This window comes from Typopeltis vanoorti, chromosome 22 (assembly GCF_054136105.1).
Source record: "Typopeltis vanoorti isolate ZY-2024b chromosome 22, IOZ_Tvanoo_1.0, whole genome shotgun sequence".
In the NCBI taxonomy this organism is placed as follows: domain Eukaryota; kingdom Metazoa; phylum Arthropoda; class Arachnida; order Uropygi; family Thelyphonidae; genus Typopeltis; species Typopeltis vanoorti.
Window position 1 is genome coordinate 22,986,628 of NC_143570.1, and position 11,890 is coordinate 22,998,517.

General features: G+C 33.9%; 1 protein-coding gene across 2 annotated transcripts in view; it reads left to right on the forward strand.

The window, feature by feature from the left end:
* Positions 1–10,323, forward strand: part of LOC150094209 (leucine-rich repeat serine/threonine-protein kinase 1-like) — an 803,235-nt gene extending 792,912 nt beyond the window's left edge. The window contains exon 34 of one of the 2 annotated variants that reach the window (XM_090412317.1): positions 2,723–10,323. In XM_090412317.1, coding sequence (XP_090268443.1) covers positions 2,723–3,087 — 365 coding nt within the window. In that variant the 3' untranslated portion in view covers positions 3,088–10,323. The remainder of the gene's footprint in view (positions 1–2,722) is intronic. The other variant, XM_090412318.1, reaches the window with a different exon arrangement.
* Positions 10,324–11,890: the final 1,567 nt, after the last annotated feature.

Consider the following 11,890-nt stretch of genomic DNA (forward strand, 5'->3'; position numbering starts at 1 on the left):
ATCAAGTGCTTTATTTCTAACCAACTCTCAGATTCACAACTTAAAACTGGTTTGAACACTGTCTTGTATACTTCTAGTTTGGTGTTTAGGCTAATTTCTCTCTTATTCTATATAAATTTGTTCAGCTGGCTAACCACCATACCAGCTTTGCTTATTCTGTTGTCTATTTCCAGATTTAATCTGCCATCTTCACTAAAAACTGGGCCTAAATAGTTGAAATATTTTACTTGTTTTATAGGATCTCCATTCAGAATGCAGTGAAGTTTTCTATGCTCCTGCCTATTTTCATAGTTTTGCTCTTTTTATTGCTGATTTTCATGCTAAATTTGTTACAGCTGTTATTCAGTTTGCTTAGTGAATCCTGGACACTTGCACTAGATGTGTTTAACAGTACATCATCATCTGCATAAAGCAAAGCACTAAGTTTGATATCTCCAATTCTAATATCAGGTTTGATGCCACTTTCTCTTATAATGTCATCCATACAGATGATGAATAAGAATGGAGAGAATGTGCATCCTTTTCTTACCCCTGATTTTACATCAACCATCTTCCTGTATTTCCTTGAATTCTAACTGCTGACTGATTTCTTTAATGTATTTCTCTGTATAATGTTCCATTCACTCCATATAATTGTAGTGTTTTGAAGATCCTTTTCCAGATCTACAAAACTAAAATATAAATCCTTGTCACATTCCCACGATTTCTCAACTATTTCTCTTAAAGTGAAAATCTGATATTGACCACCTCTATTTGGCCTGAACCCAGCCTGTTCTCCAAGTTCCTCTTATCGTTCTCAGCCTCTTTTCAATATGCCTGCAAAAATCTTACCTGGAACATTTAATAGAAAAATTCTCACATTCAGTTTTATTCCCTTTTTTATAGATGGGTACTATGAAAACTCTACTCCAATCATTGGAAATTTGACCATTGTGAATAATAAGAGGAGAAAGATATGATAAAGAGATATATTTATAGATGGCCAGCCGATTGGTTAGTGTATCCGCTCTCCAGCCACAAGGCTGCGGGTTCGAATCCCGCTGTGGGCATGGATGTTTGTGATTATCTGTGGAAATACTAGTGGTGGTCGGCAGTAGATAGAGTTGAAGAGTAGATGCCCTCCCTTAATGAGTCTTTGGACTCCCTGGAGGTGTCAAATAATAATAATAGATAAGTGGTTATTACCAGCATGCTAGAAATGGCACCACAGAATGAGAGAGGATAGAGCAAAAGACCATTCCTGGAAATTGTACAAGAAGAGTGTGAGCAAGGGAGGAAGAAAAAGGTTCTTTATAGTTAGTGGAATACATTACCTGAGAGTATGTGGTGAATGTTGACACGTTGAATAAGTTTAAAGCATAGTTTGATTTGCTTTGTGTGTATGCTTCCTGCAGTGAATCCTTTGACTCGTTGAAGTCTAGTATTAATAATAAGGTTATAAGAATAATTGATAAGGGGGAATGCATATATTTTTTAGATTTTGCAAATGTATTTAACAAGTTGTTGCATAACAAGTTCATATTGGAAGTGAATTTGAATCAATGAATGAATCCTCTCTCATTCTGTGAAACATTTCTTACACACTGGTAATAACCACTTACCTATTTATATCTCTTGATCATATCTTTCTCCTCTTATTATTCACAAGACTCTGCAAATTGCATTTCCTCAATCTGTCTCCGATAGGTAACAAATGGGCTTTTGCAAGGGTTCGCTTCTTTTGATATCCTTTGGGTCGAAGGACCAAAGTTAATATTCCTGTAGTATACAAGTTAGTTAGCAAGTGAATTAGCTGGTCTCATATGGAGATGGTAGGGTTTTTATCTCCCACAAAATAGGCAAGCCAGCCAGAATTACATACATTCATACACATAATTTACAGACATTATACCCTAGCCTCATAGTTTTAGTTGCTTTGGACATAATTTCCATGCATAACAACTGGAAGGCTCATTGTTGGGGCATTAGAGTTCACTGTTTATGTTAAAGATATTGCAAGTGGTTTCCAGGGGTGGCTGTGCTGTTGTTTGCAGAAGATGAGGAAAGCTAGGTGGAGTTATTAGAAGTGGTATGATGTAATGCTTCAGGAAAATTAGTAATAGGCTGAAAAGGCTATTTATTTTCTCTTAGTGGGACAAATACTAGAGGGCTACAGTGAAAAGGTAGAAACTACCTAGCAGTTGATGCAATAATAAGAAGGCTGTTGACCAGTAGAAATAGGGATATGGTTGTTCCATTATATCATGTTTTGATCAGACTAGCTTCTGGATTAGAGTGCACAGATCTGGTCACTTGTGTATCAAGAAAGGGTACAGAGGTAGATAATATAAGTTTTGAAATGGTTTTGAGAATAGATTACAGAGTATGATGAATAAGAAGTGGTATGATTGAGACATAATGCTCTGTTTACCAAATAAGTATGGAAGAGTTTTTCTAAAGTGCAACATAAAGAAGGGACAAGGGTGGTTGTCCTGAAATATTGTGGAAGGGAATGAGAAATAGTTTTTTTTTTTTGTAAGGAGAGAGTGATGAAGGCAGTGTATAGACTAAATGATTTTAAGTTATGGTATGATTGCTTTTTTGAATTTAAGACAGATTTCTCATGATAAATGTTGACTCCATGAAGGTCCAATGATGATTGTAAATAATAATTTTTAAAAAATTGTATCATTTTTTTAACAAATATTGTTTATTTATTCATTATTGTATTTTCTGATTTCAGTAGGCCGTTCACAAGTTACCACTTTAACTGTGCAAGGTACTGATCTTTATGTTGGAACTATGTGGGGATGCATTATTGCAATTGAAGGAAGCACAATGACACCACTGACAGTGTTTCGACCCTATGAACAAGAAGTGAAAGCCATCCTTCCTTTGTCTTTTGCTCAGCATTTTCCTTCCAGAGAAATGATACATGAATCTGAAGAAAGAAAGGCAAAAAACTCTTTTCACATTTTTACCACTGTAGGAAAGGGTTACAGAAATTTATTTGATAGGTATGGATTGATGCCATCAGGTCTCACACCAGCAGTCAATAAAACGTATCTGATCTTGTGGAAATCAGGAAACTGGTTTTCAGGCCTGTGAAATAATGTAATATTATTAAGTGCATTTCTTCATTTAAGCAGTGAATGTTCTGTGTCTGTCTTTCATTACAAACAGAAATGGACAACCTACTCTAAAAACACTGAATATCAAGTATTGGTTTCTGAAAGTTCCTCAAGTACCTTTAATACCTACCTCTGATACCAAGTTTACAAAATGTCTTGTAAAACAAATTCTGTTTAGTTTAGTACTTAAGACAGAAATCAAAATAGACTTGTACATTGATGAAAAAAATTTTGTATATGCTTTATATTTATTAACCTACTAGTCTGTTTGTATATAAATAATTGTATATGACCTGTTGATATGAAATTTTTGCTAGAAATTTCTAGATATCATTTACTGGCAGCCATGTTAATCCATATGTTAATCCTAATGCTAAAATTAAGAGGGAAAAAAAAAAGATCCTGTAATAATGAATAATGATATTTATTCAAGTTGAACTTCATAAAAAAAAACTACTTTTTTTATTATAACATCAAATGGAAACTTCGCTGAATAGTTCAATATTTTATATTGAATTTATACAAAATTATATATTTTTTGCAACTGTTTATGAAATGTTTGTATGCAATATTTGCAAGACACTTACAGCATGTTCATGTTCAGAAGCAATCAATTTCATCTTTGTACCAAGGGACTCTTACATGCTATATTTGTCATTTTTAATTTTTGATAAATAAATAAAAAAAAATTTTTAAATGCATATTTCTCAGTATAATAAAATAGCTTTCCTAATGGGGATATGGAAAGGTATATTCAACTTGAGCTTTCATACCAGTTTTTAAAAAGTACACTAGAAGCTCAAGACAACTTAAGCCTGCAATAACAATATCCCTAAATGTCACTAAAATTCAGATAATTTAATGCATACTATATGATAATAAGTATGTAGTAAAAATGATAAAAATTTGCAATAGTATTTGAGACTTTGTTGCTCGAGATATAAAAAATGGTGATGCCCACAACTGCTTAATCACTTCACATTATTTCTCTGAAACTTGCTTGTTTTGAGGATCTTGTGCTTTCCCTCCACCTATGTTACACTGTTGCAGTTTTATTCCTTCCATGCTTTTGCATTAGTAAGAAATTTCTTTGTCTCTCATATGCTTTGTTGACTGGATTTTCATCCATATCAATTTATAGCCAAATTAATTAGTTGTCACAAATAATACTTGCTAGAAAAATCATCCTACTCTCTGGTCTACACACACTTCTAGCAGTTTTGCATTCATTGGATACAAGTCAGTAAATGCAAAACTGTTGACACATGCCAGATGTGTCACTGAAAAATGTGTAACACTTGCAATGTTAACCTTGTGACATTAAAAGTCATGCCATCTGTATAAACCTTCAAATAAACCTTAACCAAGCTGCATTGATTATGCCTAATATTTTTCATTTTTGGATTTCACATATCAAAAAAGAATAAACTAAATGGTAGTTTTTGATATCATTCCCACCATATGTATGGTTGTAAACCTGTTGCACATTAATACCATGGGCAGACTAAGAGTCAGATAATCCAGAACAGCAGGATGGTAGTCTTACACTGGCCAATAAAAAATCATCTACTTCCTAAAGTCAGTAGCAGAACCCTTGCCAGTTTTCACAATGCTCAAGTCACTTGTAATTGATGGCAGTATTTCATTGCAAAGCTGTCATAAATTGTAAAATCATATACTTTGCTTTTATCAGAACACTACTTACTTTTTTTTTTTAATGTCTAAAATTATCCTACAAAAATCTCAGAAAACTCATTACCATCAGTAAAACACTCTCCTATGCTGAAGGCTTCCGCTTTTGTAAAGAAAACTATCCATTCTCTTATCAAATGTTTAAAAATCAACATCACTTTGAATGCTTGAGAAACAATTAATTCCTTGTCTTTCAAAATTAATCTAGATATTGTTATGTTTTCACTATGCTTAAAACATTTGTCTGTCACCTTTTTCATCAAGTCTTACTGTTTTCTGTCAGTGCATATCGTTATTTTCGAGTCAGTGATCTGTTTATTTGGGAACGTGGTTTATTTATAGTCTAACTATTCCAATAATTATGTCATTTCATTTTTTTAGGTGATGCTAATGCCCAACAACTCCACTGAACAATGATGTATCATAAAGCACTTATTTATCAACTAGAATATCAGATAACCCTCTCCATCACTCTTGATTTTTTTTTTTCTTAATCAGTTTCCTATCCTATGCAATTGCTTTACTTGTTTCAAAGCTTTATGTCCTTGGTACAACAGCATTATCAACTAAGAGGTCCTCTGGGACTTATATTATACTTTCTTTCTTTCCATGGTTAGACTACTGCCATCACTCTCTTAACATATACAGGTCTGAATTCTGGTTAAACATTTTTGACAATTCTCGACCACTGTCTATGTACTAGGTTAACAAAACACATGCCAAAGCAGTTCCAAAAAAAATTCAGCATAGTTTAGGTATATTGAATTCAAATATTCCAAAATTCACCATACTTAAGGTGGCAGAGAAAGCTTATTGCTTGGTGTGAGTTCTCTGCCTTGCTTATCAGAGACCCAAAGTCGCTTGAAAAAGTCCACATTATGTAACCCTTAGCCTACTGACAGGGTTTACAATCTTTCATGGGTGGAATTCACATTAAAAAGTACTGCAAGTTGGCAGTACTTTTTAATTAATTCCTTCTCTTTCAAAATTAATCTAGAAATTGTTATGCTTCTACTGTGCTTTAGACGTCTGTTATCTTTTTCATCAAGTCTTAATGTTTCTCTCCAGTCTTATTCTCAGACCACACTAAAGCATCAAACAAATGGATTTAGGCCTATTCTGGCCTCAGAAGTCATCATGAATCTCTTTAGAGGACATCCTGGTTTTCTTTTAACTAATGGCTTGTAATTATTTAATTATTTATTTCAATATTTCATCTCAGTCATTGAGACATCATCAGGGAGTACAACATGAGACTTGTAACACACACAAAATTAAGCGAAACATATGGGAAAAAAACTAGTGTCCTAACAAGTAGGGTACCCTCTGTGGACATCTATTGGTGGCCTAGGATGTAAACTGGGATCTCAAAGTATTAGTATTTTGGGAAGTTTAATGCAATCATATTTATTTCAATTAGGCTGATTTTTGAGAGCAGCTGCTGATTTCAAACATAATCTTTCTTTTCTAAATTTACTGCAGTGGAGCTTAGTGGTCTTTTTCCAATTGATTCTATGAATTATATCTAGCATGATCTGATTCATCAGAGTCATGACTATAGATCTATTTTTTTGTGTTATTCCATGTGGATGGTGGCTGATATTCCTATCTGTCCATAGTAGGGCAACTTGCAGCACTTTATATACTCCAGGCATAGAGAGAGAGAGGAGGGGAGCTGATCTTTGGTAAAAGATAAGGGTAGCAAGCTTTCAGTAGTGCTTGGAAGCCATGCAGAGATGTATTTCTTTAAGATTCTAGCTATTTTGTCTGAAGTGCCTTGGACATAGAGGATAATGGAAACATTACCAAAATCTTTCTGAAGAGAAGGTGGTCGAGAACTGGAGAAAGGATTGATTATTTTTTCATAATGTGAGACCTGTAGCCATTATATAAGAAGGTGTGGTTTATATGATTAAGTTCTGCTGTAAAAGAAGACTCATTTGAACAGAGATTAGACTCTATTGGTTAGTGTTTTAATGATACCATATTGTTCAGGGGATGGGATAAAGTTTGTGAATGTATCTGCATGTGAGTGGGCTTCCTGTATACCGAAAAGGACAGGTTACCATTATAATAGGTATGTTACCGAGGTGTCAAGAAAGCTAACTATTATTAGTTTTCTTTTTCCATGATTGGATTCAAGGATAAAGATTATTGAGGTAAGAGAGGAAAGAGTTTAATATATCTGGGCCATAAGACCAATGGAGAAGACATCATCCACATATCTAAACCAGATAGAAGGTTTGAAAGTCAAGGGCTGCAAAGAGCTTGTTTTTCAAAATATTCCATAAAAAAAATTGACAAGGGGGATGTGAGAGGGGGAGAACCCATAGCTATACCCAATATCCATTTATGAGTCTGGACTCACTCATAAACGGATTTGGACTTACTCAACCAAAGCCAATAGGTGACATAATCATACGATTTTAGGTCTTCCTGTATCTCTCCCCTGTTCCATTGTTACTGAAGTGTGCCTGCATGCACATGTTTAATACCAGTGTATTAATCCCTGAAGATGCCGATTTAACTTCAGAGAAATATAGGAAGTAATAATTAAATATTTTCAGTTATTAACTAGTCTATGTTGTTAATTTCCTTAAACAACATGATGCTGGAGAATTGACATATAAGCCTAAACACCAGGATTGCTGTTAAGCAGAACTGGCATCCATCGTGTTATTTATTTCTGATAGTGCTAGACCTACAGTGCCAGCCTGGTTGGCCAAGTGGTTAGATGTGTCTGCTTTCCAGCCAAGAGGCTGCGGGTTCGAATCCTGCCGTGAGCATGGATGTTTGTCTTACAAACTTTGGGTGGAAAGGGAATCTGTGACCCTACCACTTATTCTAGCAGAAGACATCATTGCCAAAACTATGTGAGGTATGGCAGTGACCATACAGCGTCTACGGACGTCAAATGTGAAAAAAAAAAAAAAAAAGACCTACAGCATCACAAGCAGCAGTTTCCCATACATCCTATTACAATTCAACTACTGACTCATTGAACCTGCTACTTCTATTCATTTTTCATTCTAATCTACCCTAGCTCTATGGGATGCCTGTTCCATAAAGCCAGAGGTTAGTCCTCAAGGAATACCAATAGATTACTTTATTCTTGACCACAGCCCATGCACATATATATATATTGCATTTATTTGCTATAGGCCTTGCAGTCCTTCATGTGCAAGAGTGATAAACAAATATTCACAGAAGGCAGAGGTATAAATGAATGAATATTTTTAGGAAACTATAAACATTATTATACAACATGCACCAATAAACAGTAAATCAGTATTATGAATATCTATCAAGAGATAAGGTTCACATCTTTAAAAAAAAATATTTAAAAAAATCTGATAAAATATCAATTTGCAAGTAATTTTTTATACTGTACAATTGTTCATTTATTTATACACTGCTTGGAAAGAAGTCAACAGTCACCATAGTGTGAGGAACAAACAACCATGACACTCACCTTAATAAGATGTAGTGCAGGACCTCTTTTTGCTGTGATGACTGCTGCAATCCTACAAGGCATACGATAGGAATTTTGGACCATTCTTTCTGCATACACATGAGGTCCTGGACTGTTGTGGGACTGACATCTTTTGACCTCACCCAATGCTCCAGTTCATCCCATAAATGTTCAATAGGGTTGAGATCAGGGGTTTATGGAGATCAGTCAAGTGTGGTGACATTCATATCCACAACCACACAATGATTGTGGCTATGAGTACATTGTCTTGTTGAAAGAGGGTCATTTCCATAGAAATGCTACAGAGCAAGAAGCATTGCATTATCCAGAATGTTCAGATACCTCTCGAAGTTCATTGGCAATTCTTCTGTTCACCATAAACAGAAGTCTGAGGCAAAACCATGAAAAACAGGCCCATGCCATCACACCACCTCCAAATTTCATAGTTGGGGTGGGGTTGTGCACTCTCATAAGAGATGTTCACCGGGCATCCGTCCCACCAACGCACACCCATCTGCTCGGTAGAGGTGTAGTGTGATTCATCACTCCATAACACAGCTTTCCAAGCTTCCACATTCCAACACACTCTTTGCACCACTGAAGCTACATGCTGGTTCAAGTAATGTGAAGTTTGCATAATGCGATCCTACCATGGAAACCCATGTTGTGAGCCTCGGTTCTATATATTTTTGTGCAGATTCATGTTCCAGTTGATACCCGTAACTCTGGATTCAATGTGTCAGCCAACAAATGGCAGTTTTTACGTATCCTTCATAGCACCCTACGTCACATTTAGTGAGTGTAGTGGATCGGCCACTGTGGGTGACACCTGCAGTTGACTCCCTGCGCTTCCATCTCATTATGGTATCACTGATTGTTGACCTAGGATATCATAAGCATGCTGAACAGATAAGCATGCTTGTGGCATCCTGTCACAATGCCTCTTTCAAACTCCATCAGTTCTCTTCTTGCAGCGATTTCACCTGGACATAGTTGTAGTGACTTGGAAGCATCATATTCTTCCAATTTACACCTGCTACAACATGTAACTTGTTACATGGCAGGATGCATTTTGCCCATGGGGGTGTCCATAGACTTTTTTTTCCAAGCAGTGTATATATAAATGTTATGATGGTTAAATATAAAATAACTTAGCTTCAGCTATTCCATTAGAGTAGCCAGAAGTTATTAATTATTAAACATGCACAACCGTAATCCCATTTGCCATACATAGCACTTCGATAACCAATAAATCTTTGCTGATGTGTAATAATGTATTCCTTACTTTGCAATAGCACACTGCTTCTAACACATTATATATGAAGTTGACTTCTACATGGTGGCCAATATGTTTATTGTAATTTAACACTCTTCCAAAGGGCCCCCACTGAGTTAGTGACAATAACATTCCATTACTGAAGGGAGGGGAGAATCACAGCACCTGAGGAAAAGAATAATTCCTATGCTCATTTTGCAAGTCAAGTTAATTTTTCAGCACTATGCAGAACCAAAAGCAATCAATCTTCAGCCTGATCAATACTTTTCTGATATGCTTCACTATGGTTAACCATGTTTGTATTATATGATATTGTAAACAAGGCTACAATTGATATTCAGCAAAATGAATATAGAACTAATTTAAAAAAAAAATAATAAATAAATAGGTGGAGCTTTAAAATTTCAGTTATGAGCACCTAGAAAAATATTAAAACGCAGCATATGTAAATAAATAAATCTGTTACACTGTTATAATGGTACAAAAAAAAAAAAATCAAACTGTTAAAAAATTCTACTGATGAGAAAAATTTAAAGGATTTCCAGATGCAAGCCTGAATGTGAAAATATCTGAAGTACTATATCCACATATTATTCAATGAAAACTAAAATAACCATAATCAATACAAGGCTACTATTTTCTAGACTTAGTTAAGAAGATACTCTTCATTCTTAGAACTGACCAGAAGTTTAGTATACAGGTTTTGTTTGGGATCTGCTTTTGATCTTGTAAAATGTGGAAAAAGATGTATTTTTGATAATAAATCAAATTCTTTTAAATATGTATATCTTTATTTTTTCCATTTCTCTGATACTGCATAAATGTATATGGTACAATGTCAGCTGAGATGCAACTACCAAGAAGAAAAATTTGTGGATACTCAAAAAATAATAATAATAATAAATTTTGTCTAGGGCATGTATACAAAAAAATCTCTCTCCTACCTTTTCTTGTTTTGTTAATCTGAACAAAAATACAGATTCAGCTACTTTTTTGCATGTAAACATGTAAACTTTCTTTCCCTTAATAATTCTAATTCCTTAACTATTTTCTTCTCAAGTGCATTTTTGCTAAATTAAATTTTTTATATATATTTTCTGTACCATATATGGTTTATCTGTCAGTATATATAATCAATTTCATTCTGTAATACTAACAGATAAACCATATATGGTACAAGACATAAATATTATAAACAAAGTAAAGTTAAGCAAAGATCACAGATTAGTGTGAAGCAAAATAGCAATACACCTAAGAATGGAAAGACAAACAGTTTAAAAAAAAAAAAGAAAACCAGAAACATCAAATGAAAAAATAAAAATTTCAAGTAAATTTAGAAAAAGACATTTAAAAAATGGACCTAATTTCAACAGTATCATACAAAAAGTATAAAAATGCTAAAAATTTATCTGGAAATTTGAAAAGAGCAAAAATAGACAAATTATAAAAGGACACTAAACAGCTGACAGAAAAAAGAAGAAACATGAAACACAATGCACATGGTAAGAAACATAGAATATACTGAACTTTGTAAAACAATAAGGAAAAAGATAAGAGGATATATAAGTCCTTTCCATACAAAAATTATAACAACAACAGTAGAAAATAAGAGTATAAAGAAAACTTCTTGATAATGCAGGTAATCTTTATGTGACAGGTATAGAAGATGAAAAATGGAATACTGATTACAAATAGAACATGTTGGAGATTACAGCTAAATTTTATCAAGAATTATACACAAATAGGAGGAAAGTAATAGAAGACAACAATTGTGAAATGAAAACTATAAAGAATATACAGTCAAAGATGAAGTAAAACATGCACTTAAAAAATGAAAAAGCACCTGGACTTGATGAAATACTAATAAAATGTTAAAAAAATTTGGAGATCTCTTGCATATAAAACTAGTAGAATTGTATGCTTAGTATTTAAGAACAGGAAGAACCCCTAAAATTAAGGAATACTGGAAAAATCATCCTTCTATATGGAAAAGTAATAAAACTGACATAAGAAGTGGCAGAATAAACAATATATTAAATTTTCATCAACCAAAAGAACAGGCAGGTTCTCAACTTCAGATCATTTACAAGCCTTAAATCAGGTAATGGAAACAAACAAAAAGAATATAATATACCAGTTTCTTTGACTTTCACAAATTATGAAAAAGCCTTCAACTCGATAGACCTATATACAATGCTTGAAGCTTTAAAATATATAGGAATAGACAATATTTAAATTAACATATTAATTCATACATATGAGAGAGATTCAGCAGTAAGAAATCTGAACGAAAGAGAAATAGAAATAAAAAGAGGAGTTGGACAGGGAAACAAACTATCT